The sequence below is a fragment of the Urtica dioica genome, chromosome 9, assembly GCF_054948205.1.
Source record: "Urtica dioica subsp. dioica isolate 48M chromosome 9, U.dioica_male_clone48M_v1_H2, whole genome shotgun sequence".
In the NCBI taxonomy this organism is placed as follows: domain Eukaryota; kingdom Viridiplantae; phylum Streptophyta; class Magnoliopsida; order Rosales; family Urticaceae; genus Urtica; species Urtica dioica.
Window position 1 is genome coordinate 19715439 of NC_142764.1, and position 23225 is coordinate 19738663.

At 38.9% G+C, this 23225-nt stretch overlaps 1 protein-coding gene across 1 annotated transcript; it reads left to right on the forward strand.

Annotated features, from left to right (window-relative positions):
- The first annotated feature begins 18516 nt into the window (after positions 1 to 18516).
- On the forward strand, positions 18517 to 23225 carry LOC149385589 (GDSL lipase-like). Its single transcript, XM_089626365.1, has 5 exons — positions 18517 to 18772; positions 21738 to 21859; positions 21965 to 22195; positions 22290 to 22545; positions 22710 to 23225. The coding sequence occupies exons 1-5, from the start codon at positions 18517 to 18519 to the stop codon at positions 22931 to 22933; spliced, it is 1089 nt and encodes a 362-aa protein (XP_089482491.1). The 3' UTR covers positions 22934 to 23225.

Below are 23225 nucleotides of genomic sequence, written 5' to 3' on the forward strand. Positions count from 1 at the left end.
TATCGTCGGCGAAGAGGAGGTGGGATACTCGGAAACCGTTTCTACCAAATCTAACTCCGTGGATTTCCTCTCTATTCTCTTTTGTGCGGAGAATATTGGAGAGACCCTCCGCACAAAAGAGAAATAAGAACGGGGAAAGCGGGTCGCCTTGCCGAAGACCTCGTTGTGGGATGACTTTTCCACGCGTATCTCCGTTGATGTTGAACGAGAAGGAAACCGAGGTGACGCATCTCATGATGGAGTTGACAAACTCCGTCGCAAACCCAAGCTTAGTCATCATGGCTTCTATGAAGGGCCACTCTACCCGATCGTAGGCCTTAGCCATATCGATCTTAAGAACGGCGTTCTTTCCATTCCCAAACCGCCCCCTCCTCATAGTGTGGATGCCCTCGAAGCATACCATCGCGTTATCGAAGATTTGCCTACCTCCCACAAAAGCTGCTTGATTTTCCGAGATCGCGACATCCATCACCTTTTTGAGCCGTTCTACAAGACAACGAGAGACAATCTTGTATAGAACATTGCAAAGACTAATGGGGCGAAAATCACTTACCCGGTCCGACGAGGAATTTTTAGGAATAAGGGTGATCACCGTTTCATTCATCTCTTCCATCGGCCACCCCTCATTAAGGACACCGAGGCACGCGTCGATTACCGAGTTCCCCACCAAACTCCAAAACTTTTGATAGAAGAGGGCCGGTAACCCATCCGGCCCCGGAGCCTTGGTCGGGTGCATCCCAAACACGGCGTTATGGATCTCCTCTTTGACAAAGGGACGTAGGAGCTCCTCATTCATCTCGGCCGTGATCTTCGGCCGAATCCCCTCGGTAACCTCGTTCATAACTACCACATGAGGACGGGAAGATGTGAAAAGAGTATCAAAATACGAAGAGATAAGCCTTACCACCTCCTCATGGTCCGTGGTCCGATTCCCGTTCCCATCAATGAGGCTCTGGATCTCGTTCACCTTCTTCCAAATCGAGGCCTTTCGGTGAAAGAACTTCGTGTTCCTATCTCCGCTCTTTACCCAATTAGCCCTACTCCGTTGATGCCAAAACTTCTCCTCTTTTTCAAGGAGCGCGTCAAGTAACAACTTTCCGAGCTGTTAGAGTGGAGATTCTCACCTGACCGAACCTTACAATCTCAAAAAGCATATTTAAAAGTCATGAAAGAAATGGTGTACATTTTCTCTCATCAGTAATGGTTATTTTGGACTCATCCTCTTTAGTCCAGGCATGACCACAAAGTTTTTTCTTGATTGTTTTTCTTATTGGGAATAATTGTGAATAGTTATAGTTAATAATTCTTATTAAAGCTATGTATGTTATAAGGGAAATGACATCAACTAATAGCAATTTTGATATTTTAAACTAAAATAATAGTAATTGTGTTTTTGGACACTTTTACTAGTAACTGTAGATTTATATATCTATAATTGTTGTTAATTGTAAACTTATAAGTCTACAATTACTAATAAAAATGTCCAAAAATACAGGTGTTGTCGGCCCGTCTCGGACCGACGAGGACAAAGTCGTCACTTCGACCCACGCGACCGGCGCGAGGCCTCGGACGGCGAAACCTTGCCTCGGCCATTGGCCGGCCCAAGGTTGACTCAGCCATTGGCCGGCCCACACCAATGGCCGACCCAAGGGTCAGCCGGCCAATGGCCGGCCGAAGGTTCAGCCCCTTCACTCGGCCAATGGCCGAGTGAACCTTCAGCCGGCCATGCAGATCACTCGGCCAATGGCCGAGTGAACCTTCCAGGCAGTTCACTCGGCCAATGGCCGAGTGAACCTTCAGCCGGCGATGCAGTTCACTCGGCCAATGGACGAGTGAACCTTCCAGGCAGTTCACTCGGCCAATGGCCGAGTGAACCTTCAGCCGACCATGCAGTTCACTCGGCCAATGGCCGAGTGAACCTCCAAAGCAGTTCACTCGGCCAATGGCCGAGTGAACCTTCAGTCGGCCAAGCACTTCACTCGACCAATGGCCGACCCAAAGGCTCACTCGGCCAAGGGGTTGCCCAAAACACCCCTTGGTCGCCTATAAATAGAGAGGTTCGCCCTCTCCCAAAGGTAATCCAATTTTGAGTCCCGAAACGCTGTCGAACTCGTACTTCACTCGTTTCGCTCATCTTTGGCCTTTCACCACCTCTAAAACCTCTATACTCCACCTCAATCTTACTAATGTTGAGCGTCGGAGAGGTAATCAGAGGCACCTCCTCTGTTTTCCCTTCCTAGTTCACCTGTTCTTTCTTCCTTTTCAGGTACTTGGACGAACTCAATGGACATTCACAGCTAAGGGACGACTTGGGATACCAGGTCCGACATGCTCGAGCCGAAGTGAGACCACTTGGTCCGGCCTTGGGTCTAACCACTTTAGGCTCCTAAATCGTTGTCCGAAAACGAGCGACAACATTTTGGCGCTAGAAGGAGGGGTCGAACCTCCGACCTTGGCGACGCTCTCCCTTCCAATCCTTTTTCTTCCTACTCCTACGACTCTCGAGAGATGAGTCAAGTTTCCGCCACCTCCGTGGGCACCCGAGCGACTAGCTCGAGGTACGGCCTCAGAAACCTAGCACATCGTCTAGGAGGGCAACCTCGTGACAACGAGAGCCAGCCCCAAGACTCGACAAATGACCCCGAGGCCACGCTCCGAGAGGACACGGCTCGAGGGCTTGCCGAGCTCCTAGACCGCCCCAGCGTCGATGGCGCGCTCATTGCCGACCTCCTCGACTACCGCATCGAGGACCATGTCAACCATGACAAGAAAGTCCCCGACTACGTGGCGAGGCCAAGAACCAACGAAACCAACCTCGACCACGCTACTCACAAAAGTGGGCTTGCACATGCGCCCTCGAGGGGACACCCTCGAGAGACCACATCGAGGCGTCGAAGATCGCACAATACTCGACAACGCTCAATCTCAAGGTCCCAAAAGGGATGCTCCGAGCTCACCATTTGCGTCCAAAACCCCCGGATGGGCGACGACACCGAAGGTCGTAGCGCCCGTCAAGGACACCGCTTGAACGACATATCATTGCAAAGGGTGATAGGGACGGCCAATGGAGACTTGAGAGACCACCTCAATTCCCGAAGGGAATCTTATGGATGTGACTTGAGAGAGAAACTCAACGCCCGACGCGAGACCGCGAGAGAGGCTGCCTTGGGACACCAATCACCCAACGTTGCTGACCGCACATCCAACAAAAAGCGCGCCACCACACTCATAGCGCCGACCACCGGTCCCGGCTCGCAAAGGAAGAGGCGTAGAAATGGTCAAGTCCCTAATGACCATCCTTCTCCGACCTCGAAGCAATCCTTCGTCCCCCTCAACGCAACACCCGACAGGATCCTGAGCTTACACAGAGAGAAGCTGGGATCCCCAGCTCCGATGAAGAAAGACCCCGCAACGCGAGACAAGAGCAAACAGTGCGAATATCACCATGCCCACGGGCACGCGACAACTGAATGCTACCAACTTAGGAAGCGAATTGATTCCCTGATTCGAGGTGGGGACCTCAAGGAATTCGTCGCATCCGCTAGCGAGGTGACAAACCCGGCTGAGCGCCCGACTCATCAAGAGGGAGGAAACACCTACTAAAGAACAAGCCCTCGCCGTTTGCAGCCACGATTGGCGCAGCTTTCGTCGCTAAACTTACGCCCGAACTCGCTCGACTTTGTGCTCATTTTATTTCAAACACATAATTTTCTTTTTCAAAGAAGGCCAAGTGCCATGGCAACATGTAACGACCCCCTTATCGCAATAAAGAGTTATTCTACACATGGTGACATATTATTGTATATCCCCTACACGAAAGTTTCCTGCTTTTTGTCTCTCAAACGCAAGAAACTCGGGGGGCTAACAGGGAGCAATACTCAATCAAAACAACTCGAAAACAAAAAAAAAATAATAAAAGTATAACAAAGTCTCAAGTCCCAAAGAGAGACAATATACACATAACTCCTCGAGTTGAGTTCACTCCTCGAGTCGAATCCCGAGTCCATGAGCTGGCTGACAAGTCCTCGTGCCGACTCCACATGACTCCTCGAGTTGAGTTCACTCCTCGAGTCGAGTACCGAGTTCACGAGTCGACTAACTACTCCTCGTGCCGACTCCACATGACTCCTCGAGTTGAGTTCACTCCTCGAGTCGAGTACCGAGTCCACGAGTCGACTAACTACTCCTCGTGCCGACTCCACATGACTCCTCGAGTCGAATCCCCAGTCCACGAGCTGGATGACAAGTCCTCGTGCCGACTCCACATGACTCCTCGAGTTGAGTTCACTCCTCGAGTCAAGTACCGAGTCCACGAGTCGACTAACTACTCCTCGTGCTGACTCCACATGACTCCTCGAGTTGAGTTCATTCCTCGGGTTGAAGTCCGAGTCCACGAGTTGACTGATGGCTCCTCGTGTTGACTCTATACACGTAACTCCTCGAGTTGAGTTCACTCCTCGAGTCGAATCCCGAGTCCACGAGCTGGCTGACAAGTCCTCGTGCCGACTCTACACGTAACTCCTCGAGTCGAATCCCGAGTCCACGAGCTGGCTGACAAGTCCTCGTGCCGACTTTACACATAACTCCTCAAGTTGAGTTCACTTCTCGAATCGAGTACCGAGTCCACGAGTCGACTAACTACTCCTCGTGCCGACTCCACATGACACCTCGAGTTGAGGTCGCTCCTGGAGTCGAATCCCGAGCCCACGAGTCGACTAACTACTCCTCGTGCCGACTCCACATGACTCCTCGAGTTGAGTCCCGAGTCCACGAGTCGACCGATAAGTCGTCGTGTCGACTCTACACATGACTCCTCGAGTTGAGTTCACTCCTCGAGTTAAGTCCTCGTGTCGACTCTACACATGACTCCTCGAGTTGAGTTCACTCCTCGAGTTGAGTCCTCGTGTCGACTCTAAACATGACTCCTCGAGTCGAGTCCCGAGTCCACGAGTCGACCGACAAGTCCTCGTGCCGACTCTTCACATGACCCCTCGAGTTGAGTTCGCTCTTCGAGTTGAGTCCCGAGTCCACGAGTCGACTGATAAGTCCTCGTGTCGACTTTACATACGACTCTTCGAGTTGAGTTCACTCCTCGAGTTGAGTCCCGAGTCCACGAGTCGACCGATAAGTCCTCGTGTCGACTCTACACATGACTCCTCGAGTTGAGTTCACTCCTCGAGATAAGTCCTCGTGTCGACTCTACGCATGACTCCTCGAGTTGAGTTTACTCCTCGAGTTGAGTCCCTAGTCCACGAGTCGACCGACAAGTCCTCGTGTCAACTCTTCACACGACTCCTCGAGTTGAGTTCGCTCCTCGAGTTGAGTCCCGAGTTCACGAGTCGACTGATAAGTTCTCATGTCGACCCTACACATGACTCCTCGAGTTGAGTTCACTTCTCGAGTTAAGTTCATTCCTTGAGTGGAGTTCACTCCTCGAGTTGAGTCTCGAGTCCACGAGTCAACTAACTACTCCTCGTGCCAACTCTACATGACTCCTCGAGTCGAGCTTCGAATCCACGAGTCGACTGATAAGTCCTCTTGCCGGCTCTACACATGACCAACCCTCGAGTCGACCTCACGCGTGGCTCCTCAGGTCGGGTCTATACCTTGAGTTCCGACTTGAAAGTCCCCATGTCAGACATGCACAACTTCTTGACTCACTAATAATCGATAGACTAGCAAGTCTTGATGACAAATCTGCGTGCTCTCATACGAGCAACACAAAAACTGTCCCTAACGACGTGCTTATGTCGCCCCTAACGGCGCACCAAAATTCGCTCCACGACGCTATCGTGAGAGAAAGAATGGGCCAATTGAGTCCCCAAACGTGACGCGCGCACCATGGCGTCGTGCTCACAAGGGCACACAACTCGACCCGAGAGACTCGACCCGAAAACGCGACCCGTGCACTAAGGTGCCACACTCGCCGGGGGATCATGTCTACACCTAACTCCACCTATCACATGACACGCGCACCCAAGGGTGTCACGCTCATGAGATGGTATGGTCGCGCTCGCCGCCCAGCTCGTGCGCCAATAGATAGCGAGTCACAAATGGGTTTCAAAGGCCTGCGTCCGCCGGACGAAACTGGTCTAGCCAGCGTCCACGGAAAACCTAGTCACACAAATGTGGCACCACGCTCGCCGCCCAGCTCGTGCGCCAAATGGCAACGAGTCACAAATGGGTTTCAAAGGCCTGCGTCCGCCGGACGATACTGGTCTAGCCAGCGTCCACGGAAAACCTAGTCACACAAATGTGGCACCACGCTCGCCGCCCAGCTTGTGCGCCAAATGGCAGCGAGTCACAAATGGGTTTCAAAGGCCTGCGCCCGCCGGACGTAACTGGTCTAGCCAGCGTCCACGGAAAACCCAGTCTCACAAATGTGACACCAAGGCCCCCCGAGGCCCAAGCCGTGCAAATCGATCACGCCTTCATTGGTAGGTCGAGAAAATAAGCCGCACACAACAAAGCCGTGCAAATCGATCACGCCTTCATTGGTAGGTCGAGAAAATAAGCCACGCACAATAAAGTCGTGCTAATCGATCACGCCTTCACTGGTAGGTCAAGAAAATAAACCGCACACAACAAAGCCATGCTAATCGATCACGCCTTCATTGGTAGGTTGAGAAAATAAGCCACGCACAACAAAGTCGTGCTAATTGATCACGCCTTCATTGGTAGGTTGAGAAAATAAGCCACGCACAATAAAGCCGTGCTAATCGATTACGCCTTCACTGGTAGGTCGAGAAAATAAGCCGCGCACGACAAAGCCGTGCGAATCGACTATGCCTTCATTGGTAAGTCGAGAAAATAAGCCACGCAACGCAAAGACGTGCAAATCGATTACGCCTTCATTGGTAAGTCGAGAAAATAAGACGCACACCGACAAAACCGTGCGAATCGACTTCGATAGTATGTCAAGAACATAAGACACGTAAAAAGAAAGACAACAAAAGCCGTCCCTCGCGACGCACAAAAGCCGTCCCTCGCGATGCATTAAAAGCCCTTCTACGATGCGACCACAAACTCGAGAGCGTTTGTCCCGGGTCCGCACGTCAGCTCAAGTACTTAGTTTCCGCTCGACCCATGCGCTCGACCAGAAACTCGAGGGGCTAATGTTGTCGGCCCGTCTCGGACCGACGAGGACAAAGTCGTCACTTCGACCAACGCGACCGGCGCGAGGCCTCGGACGGCGAAACCTTGCCTCGGCCATTGGCCGGCCCAAGGTTGACTCAGCCATTGGCCGGCCCACACCAATGGCCGACCCAAGGGTCAGCCGGCCAATGGCCGGCCGAAGGTTCAGCCCCTTCACTCGGCCAATGGCCGAGTGAACCTTCAGCCGGCCATGCAGTTCACTCGGCCAATGGCCGAGTGAACCTTCCATGCAGTTCACTCGGCCAATGGCCGAGTGAACCTTCAGCCGGCCATGCAGTTCACTCGGCCAATGGCCGAGTGAACCTTCAGTCGGTCAAGCACTTCACTCGGCCAATGGCCGACCCAAAGGCTCACTCGGCCAAGGGGTTGCCCAAAACACCCCTTGGTCGCCTATAAATAGAGAGGTCCGCCCTCTCCCAAAGGTAATCCAATTTTGAGTCCCGAAACGCTGTCGAACTCGTACTTCACTCGTTTCGCTCATCTTTGGCCTCTCACCACCTCTAAAACTTCTATACTCCACCTCAATCCTACTAATGTTGAGCGTCGGAGAGGTAAACAGAGGCACCCCCTCTGTTTTCCCTTCCTAGTTCACCTGTTCTTTCTTCCTTTTCAGGTACTTAGACGAACTCAAGGGACATTCACAGCTAAGGGACGACTTGGGATACCAGGTCCGACATGCTCGAGCCGAAGTGAGATCACTTGGTCCGGCCTTGGGTCTAACCACTTTAGGCTCCTAAATCGTTGTCCGAAAACGAGCGACAACAATAGGTGCTACTATTTTTGTCTTTGTCCAAATTATTCAAATTGCTACTAGTTGATGTCATTTCCACGTTGAAATAAAGTAGAGATTATGAATAATAAAGAGTATTTATTATCTTGTGAGCGGTTATTTTTTAAAAATATTTGAGTAGGCTTCACTCGACGGAATTGGATAATTCTAGCGTATTATTGTTCCTTGCGAAATGAAGTATAATATCGGTTATAAGTTTGTCAAAATCGAAGCTATAATGAATGAGAAATTGATGTTCAAAGTGTGCTTAAAGAAACATATTAATTGTGTAAACACAATAGTTGTTTGTATGAAATGAAATGCAAGAGTTCCACGTAAAGTTATGCACTTATGCGGAATAATAAAGATTGAAGAAGTATGAAGACACATCTTTTTTTTTTTTTTTTTTTAGTATGAAGTTACATACAGACAAATGATATATTAATTGAAAAAAATAATCAATAGTTGTAAATGCTTACCGAACCATCACAATTTGTATTTAAAGGGTTTTTTGAGGCGTAGTGACGGATCCAAGTGCATCCTTTAGAATGCTAGTTTCTCGCAAAAAAAAAAAAATTAGCAATTTTTTTTTCAGCCAATTTTTTTTTGTTTCCCGACCCAACCATTTTTAAATTTTGAGTCCACCACTATTGGCGCGGCGTAAAAAAAATTAAGCCCTCTAATAGAAAAAAAAAACATAGCAGTCTTGTTGATCTTCTTTTTCATGATTATAGTCCACGAGACACCTAGAGAGAGGTAATTAAAACAAAATATCAGAATAATAACTAAATACTTAAAGTTTTTGATTTTTTTTTTTTTTTTTTTTTTGTGGGAAAATTTTTTAAATACATTTTTCGTATAAATAATCATGAGTCCAATAGGGAAATAGCCATTTTGAACATTTGACATTGCTAAATAGCCAACGTTTGGTAAATCTTAGGTAAATACTCACTTTCATATATTTACAGACATAAATCTTAGGTAAATAACCTCTTTCATGTATTAAACTACGTCATCATTTAAGACTATTTACCTAAAATTTACAAATAGAAGTTGACTATTTTTCTTATTTTATGATAAATAATTAATAGGGACAAAATCGAGAAACAAAAAAATAGATTAATTGCCACGTCAGATTAGTCTGTAAAGAATGTTGGTAAATAACCTCTTTCATGTATTAAACTACGTCATCATTTAAGACTATTTACCTAAAATTTACAAATAGAAGTTGACTATTTTTCTTATTTTATGATAAATAATTAATAGGGACAAAATCGAGAAACAAAAAAATAGATTAATTGCCACGTCAGATTAGTCTGTAAAGAATGTTGAAACGTTATGTGGCTCATTTGAAGCTATTTTCCTTCTTTTTTAATCACCAAGCAATTAAGCACCAATTATATAGGGACCCATAGATCATGCTATAGCCAACTCAATTCATTCTTTTAGAGGTAGTGTACACACAAAAAAAGATCTTACGTGGAGTTATTAATGATGTATCAGATGATACAACGTTTGAAGCTATTTTCCTTCTTTTTAAATCACCATTCAACGTTTCATGTGGCTCATTTGAAGCTATTTTCCTTCTTTTTTAATCACCAAGCAATTAAGCACCAATTATATAAGGACCCATAGATCATACTATAGCCAACTCATTCATTCTTTTAGAGGTAGTGTACACACAAAAAAGATCTAGTGTGGAGTTATTCATGATGTATAACCAAAAAGATAGTTATTATCTATCGAATGATGTATATATACATACAGGGACAAAGCCAGGAATATAGAATAGGGGGAGGGGGCTAATTTGCAGCAAAAAGTTCAAGGGGATTGGTTTGTAAATTTTGAAGGTAAAAAAATGTAAAAATAAATTAAAAAATGGGCAAAAAGTGAAAAAAAAAAAAAAAAAAAAAAAATTGAAGGGGGGTTATAGTCCACCTGGCTTCGTGCCTGCATATATATACATAGTTATTTAGTCAATTTCAAACTTGATTTTAAGAAATTAGTCAACATTTCATTTATTTTTGCAAATTATTTATTTATCAAAATTAACAAAAATCAATGCATGAAAATACTAGAAACAATCATGTAAAATGTTGTATAATTAATAAGGTCACGTCATTAAATATGACTAGACTTAAAACATGTTTGAGACGTTGGCTAAATTTTAAATTTAACGTTTTAAATGAGCTACGCCATTGAGATTTTTCTATATGTTGTACATGGTTTGAACTTTAAATGAATTTGACTTCAAGAAATAGGATTTATGGTCAAAATAATGTTATAATTACCAATTTTAAAACCATGTTACGAGACTAATTAGTATTTTATAGTTTTATATATGTATTTAATTTTTGAAAATTTCAATTACATAAATAATTTTGAAGCTCCATATTTTATTCATCAATATCCACATAGTCTAATGGACATACTTATATTTTATTTTTAATTTTTAATTTTTAATTTCTACATGAGTTTAATATATATATATATATATATATATATATATATATATATATATATATATATATACACACACACACACACACAAGTATAGGAAACATATATGTCATTCTTTAGACTTGGGAAAAGAGTTGTGATTAAAACCAAACAAATATTAAATACAAAATGTTGTGTTAATGTAAGTAATTATTTTTCATCTTAAATATTATATATATATATATATATATTTTAAGTATTTTATTATATCATCGCTAATTTTTTTTCATATAGAACTATTTAATCAATAACATTATCGAGTTCTACAAAACAAAAAAAAAAACTATAAGATTATAAATTATTAATCGTCAGCCCCCAACAATTTCCAACTTCTTACCTGCATATAATGCATTTAGTCTTGATCTTAAGAATATATATATATAGTTTGGGTGTGCGCCATCTTACTGTAATATTATGGGATAATTATGTCAGTAGTTCAATAGTCCACATTTTTTTTTAAATAATTAAAGTTTCATTTCATTAAAAAAAATTAGCTCATCCCGAAGTAAATTAAATTAACTTTTTAAATTTAATTTACCTTAGTCTGGTGGATTTTTTTAATAAAATGAAATTTTGACTAAAATCTTAAAAAAAAAAAAAACTAAAAATTGACTCATTGCAACAAATTTTTCTAATATTATTCACATGGCAACATTGTAGAAATATAATAGGGTTAACAAGTCTATTTGTAGATCACAATAAAAAATCGAAATGAATTTCTAACATTAAATAAAAGCCCAAAATTATTCTACACAAAAAGAGTTTTACTACGTGTTTGGATAGATTTTCGCGAGGTAGAAATGACACCCCGAGAGCAAAAACGACAAGCTTGATGGCGCCAACCTGCCATGCCATCAACCTGATGGTGGCACCAACTTGAGGTGACGTCAACCTGACGATGCCACTAACTTGATGACGTCGCCAACCTGATAGTGTCGCCAACCTGGCATGCTATCAATCTGATGGTGGCACCAACTTGAGGTGACGCCAACCTGACGATGCCACTAACTTGATGACGTCGCCAACCTGATAGTGTCGCCAACCTGCCATGCCATCAACCTGATGGTGGCACCAACTTGAGGTGATGCCAACCTGACGATGCCACTAACTTGATTACGTCGCCAACCTGTCATGCCGTCAACTTGTTGGTGACATCAACTTGATGTCGCCAACCTGATGACGCAGTTGATAAGTGAGATTCATTCACACTTATCTATGACTCTTAGATAAGGATCGGAACTTGTTCTTAGTGTTTTTGATGTTATTTTGTAGTTTTATTATGTTTTCAGGATAAAGAGAGTGAGAGAAGGCTGTGATGCGAAAACGGGCTGAATCGGAGCTAAATCGAGCAAGTTATGGTCATTTGAAGTCAAGTCAACAAAAGTCAACGACGGTCAATGGAGTCAACGTTTCAAGGGTGGCGCGCCGCGCCTGTTGTATGGCGCGCCGCGCCCTGGTGTTTAAATTTTACACCGAGAGCTCGAGCAGACGACGCGCAAGAGAAGCGCGGCGCGCCTTCAGAATTTCACGAGTGGCGCGCCGCGCCAGTTGCCTTTTCAGCATTTTTTGGAGCTCGTCCTTTAGATCATTTTTGGCCCTTGGATCTCATCCAAGGGTCCATATTTGCTTCGAAAACCTTTCCTAAACCCTCATACACACTTATTCAAAGAGAAAAAGGAGGAGGTTTTACATTCATAACACTTTTACATTTTGTTCTTGAGAGTTTGGAGAGAGTTTTAGAGAGAGAAACTAGGTTTTGAAGGAGATTTCTTGGAGTGAAGAAGAAGAAGGAGAGTGACAACCTCCATCATCATCATCAACTCCATTTGTTCACCCTCAACTCTCTCTTTCTACTTATTTCTTGTTTATTGAACTTATTACTCCATTTATTGCTTTGAACATCATTTATTGCTTGCAATCTATTTCTATTGAGTTTTGGTGATCACTTTAGTCTCTTGAACATTGAATATTTGTGTTTTGAATTTATTGTTTTGGTTGAGTGGATTTTTGGAGTTGGTGGTAGTATATTAATGAGAGCTTAAGTGTTTGTTTATTTTAGCACTCAATGTCTACTTATTTTATTGCTTTAATTCTTTTGTTAATTTCTATTTTGCTTTGTTTATTCATAATCATGAGTAGCTAAGTAGATTTAGGGGTGCGATGTAGTTAAGTAATTGAGTTGGTTGGTCAAACCTTTAGATTAGATTTTGTGCTTCATGGTTGGGTTGAGAGTGAAATATTATGGGTATGGGTTGTGTGTTAACGCTATTTAGAGTAGCTAACTAATTAGTGAACCTTAGACGAGTTTAGAAACCGAGAGGTAATAAACGAGTGAGCTCTACTCGTCTCATCATTAACCTTCCTAGAGCTATAGAAAGACTAGGGGGTAGATGTAGTTGATTGAAATCCCGGGCTAAATGCGGTTTTGTGTTTTAGTAGGACCCAAACCGAGAGGTGTAAGTTCGACACGTAGCTAGATTCCTAAAGACTCGAGAGAGATTAGTGAATGTTTTAAGAGGGATTGAGACTAAATTTTACAACTCTAAACCCGAGCTTAGAATCGTACCAAGACCGACCGACTTGATGAAATAACGAAATCGTGCCCCTTCCTTTTAACTTGTGTTTAAATATTGTTTTCACTCTTGTTTACATTTCATCTTGTTCTTAAAACAATAAAAAAACCCCCATTTTTCATTTTCATAACTCGAAAAAGAAAGCTAGTGAGTTTGCTTCGGAAATAGTCTAGAGTCCTTGTGGGATCGATATCCGTGCTTTTGCACTCTATTACTTGACGACACGTTCGCTTGCGTCGTGTAGAATTTTTCTTTAGTTAAGAAAATTCCCATCAGCAGTCAACCTGATTCTGGCACCAACCTGAGGTGACGCCAACCTGACGGCGCCAACCCAAAATGTCGCCCACTCCAGGTTGCCGCCAACCCCAAAAATCCACCTAGAGGCAGCTGTCGCCAACTCATCTAGCTATGATGTCGGCAACCTGTCCAAGGCTCCTTGCCGCCAACCTGCCAAGGGCTTCTTGCCACCAACCCCACTTGCCACATGGCAAAAACTCACCTCCAACCTCTCTTTCATTGAACTCATAGTAAAGACAAGTCTCAAGCCTCTATAAATACCCTTCTCAACTCTCTCTCAAGGCAAGTTCTCTCTGGACTTGAAAAAGCTCTGCTGCTCTCTCACTAGAGAAATATTTCATCTCTCTACCCTCTAGAGACGAGATGAGACCTCCCACCTCTACTAATGTTGAGCGTCGGAGTGCGCGTCGGGGGAAAACCCTCCGCGTCCCCTAGTTCATGTTTCTTGATTCTCAGGTTGAAGAACACGAAAAACGCGAAGAACACGAAGGTCGACTATTGGCGAAGTGACGAGGAGCCGAAAACCATTTTTCGGTGAGGCAAGGACAAAGAGAATAGAGAACTTCACCAAACCTAACCTATGTGCGGTCATAGGATCCGACCCTAGATCGAACCACAGACGGTTCTTAGTATTAATCCAAAAACGCGATTAACACTACGTACCCATTAAAATATATACGATCATCTTTATTAGTTAAGTATGGTTCATCTTCTCTTTTTATGTAAAAAAATAAATAAATAATTATGAAAATTTGTTGTAACTAGCCCATCTTACACTTCTTATTAGAGAAATAGCTCAAGTTTCATTTAATTAACGAAATAGCCCATTTTTTCTTAGCAGACAATTATACCCTTCGCGAATTAGTTAATTAATTAACAGATTGATTTGAGTTAGGTTAATTAATTAACTGAATGTTTGAATTCGAAATTCACAAAAAATTCACAAAAATAAAACTTAAGTCAATTCTTATTCAAAGCATTCAATTAATTAACCTAATTCATAATTCAGTCAGTTAGTAAATTAACTTTACTAAAAAAAAAAAATCAGAACCTAAGCTAATTCTTAATTCAATCAGTCAGTCAATTAATTAACCTAACATAATTTAATCAGTTAATTAATTAACTGATTTGCGAATTAGAGAGCGAACCAGAGAGAGAGATAGAGAGCGAACCAGAGAGAGTTCGGAGAGAAGAATCGCGGCGATGACGCCGTTGGAATATGCGGCGCAAGTTTTGAGGACGCGAGAGGCAATTGAGTTTCAGCTCAGAGATCTTGGATCGGAATCTCCGTTTTCGAATACCGGAGATATCGTGGACCTCGCGTGGTTGACGAATCTCAGAAAATGATCGTCTTCTTGTTCGACCGCCATTGCTGAGGTGCGGAAGAAAAAGACGCTCCGGGAAGGGGACTCAGCGACCGGTTTGGACGTCGACGAGCGCGGCGATCGAGGCGACGGAGGATTGGCGTCGGGCTGGAGAAGATGAAGTCGACGACGGAGATCGGAGAGGTTTCCGGTGGGAGAGAGAATCGAGGCTTGAGGCTGTGAAAATGAGACTGAGTTTGTTTTGAGGGTAATTTTGGAACTGAAATATCACTTGGGCTATTTTTTAATTAATTCAAACTTGGACTATTCCTTTAACAAAAATGAGTTGATTAGGCTAGTAGGCTAATTCACCCTATAGATGATTTATTGTAATATATTTTGATGATCTACCAATTTTTGAATCAATGTTTTTTTTTTTTTGGTAACTACTGATATAAATTCGCATTGATATGCATATTTTTTAACATTCAATAAATGTATCAATATATTCATTTAATCAATAAAAATTGCCGACATTAGATTAAATAGATATTGATAACTTACTTTGCATTTTACTCATTTAGGTATAAGACCTCTACTTGCATTACACGTTCGAATAACACAAATAATACACATTGACCCAGATAACATAAACAAATACTTTTTATATTTTTATATTTTTTATTTTTTTATTATCACGCTTTTGGGTGTTTTGTTATCAATACACCCAAAAATTAGCGATTGCGGCTAGTAGCCTTATGATAATAATTACACTTACACACGTGCTCTATTCGTACAATTAGCGTGTAGCTAGGTTCATATATATCGCTTTTGAAGCATGAAAAATGGGTAGTGTATATATATATATATATATATTTGATACTGTTTCTTCTGTCCGTCACTTAAGCTTTTGATAGATATAATATTAATACACGTTACGTAGATACTCCCAAATCCACTGAAACGGATATTATAGATCACGACAGGCACGGAATGTCAACGGCGTTCGCCTGGCCGATTACACAGATTGTCCATTACGAAACGAAACTACTATTTTATACTTGTAATGCTATTGGTTATTATAATATAACTTGTAGAACGATATGATAATATATAATCAATTTATTATTTAATGAGATTCTCCTAAACAGTGACTAAAGAAATATATGAACTTTGTGAAAATAAACATACACACGAATTGGATGCACAAAAGTAAAAGTAGATAAATAAATAAGACACAAAATTGACCAACAATTGCATAGAGAGATATGATACTCTCAGTGAAAATAAATTTATTAGGTAGAAATAGTATATAATAATCTTAGTTGAATGATCAATTTTTCAATATTTTTTTACTTCTTAATATTACACGTGAATTTCTACTAAAGCTCTCATAAATATAAAATCCCTATCCAAATCAACTCATTAAGTGTTTGATCAACGTTTATAATTGTACGTGATCTTTAAAATGTCACGAAGCCCAAATTAACTTGACTATTTCAAGTATAACTTCCAATTATATCTTGTTTTTCCAAACTCCAAACTTATCAAGGTATCAACACACACAAACAAACAGCCACCAATATATTTTGATCTTAATTGACCAAATTACGATGCCAAAAAAAAAAAAAAAAAAAAAAAAATCCTCCTACCTGCTCCTTGGCTTTCATTCATAGCCTTCCTTCGCCTTTTTTACCATCACCGAAACCATCACATATAAATTAGGTATCGTAGCCATACTTTCTGTTTCCTCATTAAAAAAAATTACAAAAAGGTTTTTGTTGCACCTTGTCTCTTATGGACTATTGTATTGATCGAAGGAATTTTTATGTTCAATTGCAACCCAACTCAAATACTAAGGCCTTTGCCATAGTAACTAAGATCACCACATGTTAGTCAAAATCATGTTCAATTGCCGCATATCTGTGTTGCCGCATGAAATTATCATCACAATAAAAATTTGTGTTCGATTGCCGTATCTTTGTATTGCCACATGTGCTAGTCAAAATCATATGGAAATATATATTATTAATATCTTATGTGTTTTATTGAAATACTCAGTTGCCGCTAATCACACTTTGTTTATTGTAAAATTAACCTTATATTTTTATAATTCTAAAACGTAATCACTGTAATAGACATTTTTAGTTTACTTTTGCGTGTTGATTAACACAACATCTCTGTAGCCTTAATAAATAGTTACACGTGAGCTATTCGTTCACTTAGCGTGAAGCTAGGCTCATATCATCTCTCTCTCTCTCTCTCTCTCTCTCTCTCTCTCTCTCTTACGTATAGACATATTCCCAATTCAACTAAATCGGATATTTTAGATCACGACAGACACGAAATGTCAACAGTGTTTGCCTGGCCAATTAGACTCTGTTTGTTTTTTCATTTGAAAACTGTTTTTGACTTTTTTTTACTTGAACAGTTTTTTGAAAAAACTGAATTGACTGTTTGTTTAATGATTCTTATAATACAACTCAAAAAGTTTTCAAACTGTTTTCTGTTTTAATGAAGAAAATTAGAAAACTGTTTTTAGATGTTTTCTAATTTTTTCACTCAACTTTTTTAACTTTTTTTTTTTCTTTTTAATAAATCCTCTTGACATTTCTTTCTCTCCTATCAACATCATTTCATTTTCCTCACTTTTGATTATCGAATTTGTTTTCGTTCCCTGAAAAACTTAAGTTTTACAATTATGACAAACTTTAAACAATCGGAACTCCATTTTACAAACTATTAATTGGTCGTGATCCTCTCGTCGAACACATATGTTTTCACTATTTTTAGTCAACATTAGGTATCAAAATTTTATATTTGTTGTATTGACTACAAAAACAAAAACGGTGTTTTTTGATGAACTTGTGAACAATCATTATTACTAAAAGTACGACTATTATATTCGTAGCAAAGACTTTCAATTAGTATATATTTCGACGCCTAATTCTTATGTGAATTATTACACTACAATTACAAAAAACTGAATAAAAAAAAACTGAAATCCTTACCAAACAGTTATTTGAAAACAACTGCAAAAAAATTTTAGACTACAACTATATGAAAACAAAAAAATTTGAGTGAACTACCAAACAGGCCCATACATTGTCCATCACGGAACTAATCTTTTATACTTGTAAATGTTCTTGGTGTCTTGGTTATTATAATATAACATGTAGAACGTTATGATAATAGATTATCAATTTATTATTTAATGAGATTTCTAACTAAGGAAATATATGAACTTTGTGAAAATAAACATAAACACGAATATTAGTAAATCTAGTTCTGTTATATATATATATATATATATATATATATATATATATATATATATATATATATATATATATATATATATATATTGCTCCTTACTTTTGAGGTCAGCTCACTTTTAAATAACTCATCTGGTGGTATATATATGCATATGTATATGTGTTATGATCGGAATTTATCATATCACTGGACAGTCATATGATAACGAACAGTCACATAACACCGAACAAATCCAGTTCGACATGTGAAAACGTGAGAAACGATCAAGAACATAAATTGAGCTCCGAATACTAACAGACAGAACTGAAGATATCGCCTGAACATATATTATAATTATATGTGTTATTCAGGCGGTTATTAGTGGTTACGTGGCCTTTGTAAATTATAATATTACTGCAACATTAAATTTAAATTAACCTGAAGAAAAGTTATCATTGGACTTTTAAATGCATGACGTGATTGAAGCATCTTCAATAAAACTCAATGCTTAACATCTTCAAGAAGTTTCCAACTCATGTTATAATATTAATTTTTGTTCGCCAAAAAAGCTGGCTAAATCCAATCTGATATCACGTTCATGATTGCATCCACTATATATATAACCAAATATATAGAGGTGTGAAACACACAGACATATATAGACATGGGAACTAAATTGTTGAGCCACTACTGCTTCAGCGCCGTGATATGCCTAGCGATCATCCTCGATGCCACAGTGGCCGACCAGCTTCCAGAAGGACACGTGGCAATGTTTGTGTTCGGAGACTCGCTGTACGACCCGGGAAATAACAACTACATCCAAACAATTATCAAGTTTGATTTCCCGCCTTACGGCGAGTCATACTTCAGAGTCCCAACCGGAAGACCCTCCGACGGCCGTCTCATTCCTGACTTCATAAGTAATATTCTATCAAACTATAGCTTTCTTATATACTAAATAAATAAATATGATTTTGGGTCTCGTTTCAGCTGTATGTGCATATTAAAGAAAAAAATTCGGTTAATTAAAAAAATTTTGATTTAAATTTTAATTGAAATTATTCGGTTAAAATTAACCATACGGTTAATTTTAATAGAATTTTCGGTTAAAATTAATCGAACGGTTAATTTTAACCGAATAAAAAATAATTAACCTATGTTAATTGAAAAAAATAATAATAATTTATACCGAAAAGTAGTATACATTACATTGAGTGGTATACATTAACCGAATTGTTATATTACTATTATTATTTTTTCGGTTAAAACAATTAATTGTCCACTTTTTTATTTCGGTTAACAATTAACCGTGAGAAACAAATTCGGTTAAATGGTTAATTGAAGTTAACCGAATTTTCAACTCTAAGAGAATAGTTAAGTAGGTTTTCTTTTTGTCGGAAATTCTGATGATATGATGAAATTTTCAAAAAATGAATCAGATAAAATATATATTATAACATCAAAATTGAAAATATGAGAAAGATAAGAAAAATAGATAAATAAACAAATAATGAGGTATTTACGGGTAACGATATTTATATCCGAAAAAAAATTGAAAAACTTTACAATTTTTTTTTTCGGATATAAATATCGTTATCCGTAAATACCTCATTATTTGTTTATTTATCTATTTTTCTTATCTTTCTCATATCCTTTATGTACGCTTAATACCCCCGTCTTAATCTGTCTATAAAACAATCACGGTTAAATTTATTTTCAAACAAAAAGGTGAAGTTTAAATCGGTTCAAAATGAAATAAATGGTAGTTCTTATTTTTGAACTTACTGCACAACACGTGCTGGTTCATCCACATCGTGTACCAACGAGCGTAAGCCATGTCACTTGTAACTAACTTATTGTTAGTCTGTTAGAACAAAACTTGTGTATTTCAGCTCAACGAAGCTTTAGTGAATTGTTAATGAGAATCACAATTACTCATTCGCAACGGAAACAATCTAGAATCATTCTCTCTCTCAATTCTTCATCTCTTCCATTTTCTTCACTGAAGATAGAGTATTCACGATGCTTCAATAAATAAATAATGTAGATCAAAATGGATTCTAAATATTAAACTAACCCTTAAATTTAACGGAGATCAGCAAGATTAAAATATTAATAACTCTCATAAAATAAAAAATAAAAGTCAAATGATTAATTAAATTTTGGATTAATTTCATTTTCCCCTCCTGAACTTTTTGATGAACCACAAACATTATCCCACTTTATTTTTCGTTACAACCGTTTTTTCATCAACTTATTAATTTTTTTCAAAACTCATCATTCCGTCAAATATTTAACGAATTCACCTAAAAATTAAGGGTAAAATCGTAAAACTAGTATTTTATTTTATTTTTCTTTTTAAATGTAATATATTTAATAACAGGGTATTATATTCATCGTAAAAAACGTAAAATCGTAAACTGGTATTATATTTAATATAATATATTTAATATACTATAAAACTGATATAATATATAATCATAAAGCTGAAGCGAAAAGAAATCGAAGGCCATGAATGTCGAACAAGAAAAAAGAAAGTAAAAGAAAGAGAAAATACAATGCGTGAGTTTTAATATTTTTTCTTTCAGGAGAGAGAGAGAGAGAGAGAGAGAGAGAGAAATGATTAACTATTAAAATTAACATATTTTAAGGGTATATTAGTAAATTTATTTCCAAACTCATTGATATGTTGACATGTGTCAAATTCTATTAAAAATTTTGACGGAAGGACGGGTTATGAAAAAAACTAATAAGTTGATGGTAAATGTTTGTTATGAAAAATAAAGTGAGATAAAGTCTGTGATTCATCAAAAAGTTCAGGGGGCAAAAATGAAATTAATTCTTAATTTTTTTCGAAACATTGTGTACTACTCATTTTTGGATGAGAAACTTATAAAGATTATGAACGTAATATGCATATAATTAAAACTGCAACCTAAGAATAATTAGCTATTTTTTTTAAAGGGAAAACAACACATTTATACTTTGTGTTTTAGTGAAATATCGAGTTTAACCCTCGGTTTTCAAAAATATCGAGTTCATATCCTCTGTTTAACTAAAATGACGAAATTATGCCATATGTTTAACTAAAATGACGAAATTATACCTTGAAATGAATAACAGCGTCAAAAATCTCTCTTTCATTGATATTAACTCTTATATAAGAAAAACCAAATAAAATATAAATCAGTGCCCTAACTTCCAAATTCTCAATTTTGAAATAAAAATAGCCTTAAATTGAAATTAAATAATAAAACTCATACCTCCTAAGAAATGACTTCATTCTGTGTTCGAATTGTAACTCTAAATCCTGGATTCTCTGTTCGAATATGCGATTTTGATGACTATCAACTATCGATGTTTACCCCTTTGCCTCTTTCTGTGTTCTTCACGATTAAGAGACTGTTGTTTAATTTTTAGTTTTTAAATAAATTACATATATGGCGCGAACGAATAAAGATAATTGGTGTTCATATATAAATATTATAGTCAACGTCAATGAAAAGTCAATAAAAAGAATATTCGTGACACTGTTGTCTATTTCAGGGTATAATTTCGTCATTTTAGTTAAACATATGGTATAATTTCGTCATTTTAGTTAAACAGAGGGTATGGACTCGACATTTTTTGAAAACCGAGGGTTAAACTCGACATTTCACTAAAACACAGGATATAAATGTGTTATTTTCCCTTTTTTAAAACATATATATAAAACATTGGTTAAATTGTAATTTATTTGTTTCAAATGGCCTTAATTAGTTATATTTTTCTTTTATCACTAACTTGGAAAATGTAACAGAAATATTTAATAATTTTTCTCGTTGTTTATCATGATTGTGTTTTTTTAGTTGATTATGATAGTGTTTTATACTATCGTTATTATAGGCGAGTACACAAAACAACCTTTCATTCCAGCGTATTTAAATCCCGAAGTCCACGACTATGCGCGCGGTGTGAACTTCGCCTCTTCTGGCGCCGGTGCTCTCGTTGAAACTCATCAAGGTCTAGTAAGTAACATATTTTTTTTTACTACTAAATTTTGAATTATATAATGTTATTAGTATTACTCACTTGATTAATGTTCTAATTTAGTTTATTTTTTTCTCAACAAGGTGGTAGACCTTAAAACTCAACTAACGTATTTTAAGAAAGTGGAGAAGCAATTAAAGCAAAAACTCGGGGCTGAGAGATCAAAGGCGTTGATCTCCTCGGCCGTTTACTTACTCAGCATCGGTGGCAACGATTATCTCGACCCTTTCACAAACAATTCCAGCTTCTACTACAAAACATCTAAGCAAGAATACATTAACATGGCTCTTGGCAATATGACCCAAGTTATCCAAGTACATAACTACTGCTTTAACTTGTTCATTAATATTGAGTCTCAATTCTTCAAATTTAAATAGCTAATATCTTGGTTTGTGTGTGTATTGATAGGGAATGTACGAAATCGGGGCGAGGAAATTCGGGTTCCTAACAGTGCTGCCATTGGGGTGTACTCCTTTCTTAAAATTATTGGTACCGGGAAACACCGGCGCTTGCTTTGAAGAAGCTAATCAACTAACAAAGATGCACAACGATAAGCTTCCTAAAGTCCTAGAATCGATTAAGCCTCACCTTCCAGGCTTCAAGTATTCACTTCATGATATGTACACTTCAATGAGCCAGAGACTAGCGAACCCATCGAAATATGGTAATCTATTGAGAAGCAACAATGAAGAAAAAGAATTTAGAAAGAGAAGCAAAAAATAATTCACTTTTGAATTTTGAAAAATGATGTCCTTTTTATCATTTACTCTTGTTGATGGTACTTATTTATTTTTGTTTTGACTCTTTTAATTTTTATCAACTATTAAGGCTTCAAAGACGCGGATATGGCATGTTGTGGAAGCGGACCATTTAGAGGAATTTTCAGCTGCGGAACAGAAAACTTTGAGCTGTGTGAAGATCCTAGGGACTACTTCTTCTTCGACCCAATTCATCCGACTCAACAGGCCTACAAACAACTCGCCGAGCTCATGTGGAGTGGAGATTCTCATCTCACCAAGCCTTACAATCTCAAAGAGTTATTTCAGCATTAATTATTGGTCATGAGAGATATCCTCTAAATTCTTCTCATGAAATAATGCTTGTCTTGTTTGCAATAATCTTGTTTTATTCATGCATTTTTTTTTTTGTGTGTGTGGAATAGTTAATAATGCTTATGAAGCTATACCCAATATGCTGTTGTTTTGGGGGACTGTGCGTGTCTGCTTGTATTATCTTATTGTTAATATTTTTACGATCATATGATTTCATTCCGTGGATATGGAATAATATATAAGCGATATACTATTGTAAGATTGGTAGATATACAACTTACATATGATTTTA

Coding starts and splice junctions, on each gene's coding strand:
- LOC149385589 (XM_089626365.1), top strand. CDS start 18,517: ATGGGAACTAAATTGTTGAGCCACTACTGCTTCAGCGCCGTGATATGC. Junction 21,860..21,964: donor TTGAAACTCATCAAGGTCTA/GTAAGTAACATA, acceptor TTTCTCAACAAG/GTGGTAGACCTTAAAACTCA. Junction 22,196..22,289: donor ATATGACCCAAGTTATCCAA/GTACATAACTAC, acceptor GTGTATTGATAG/GGAATGTACGAAATCGGGGC.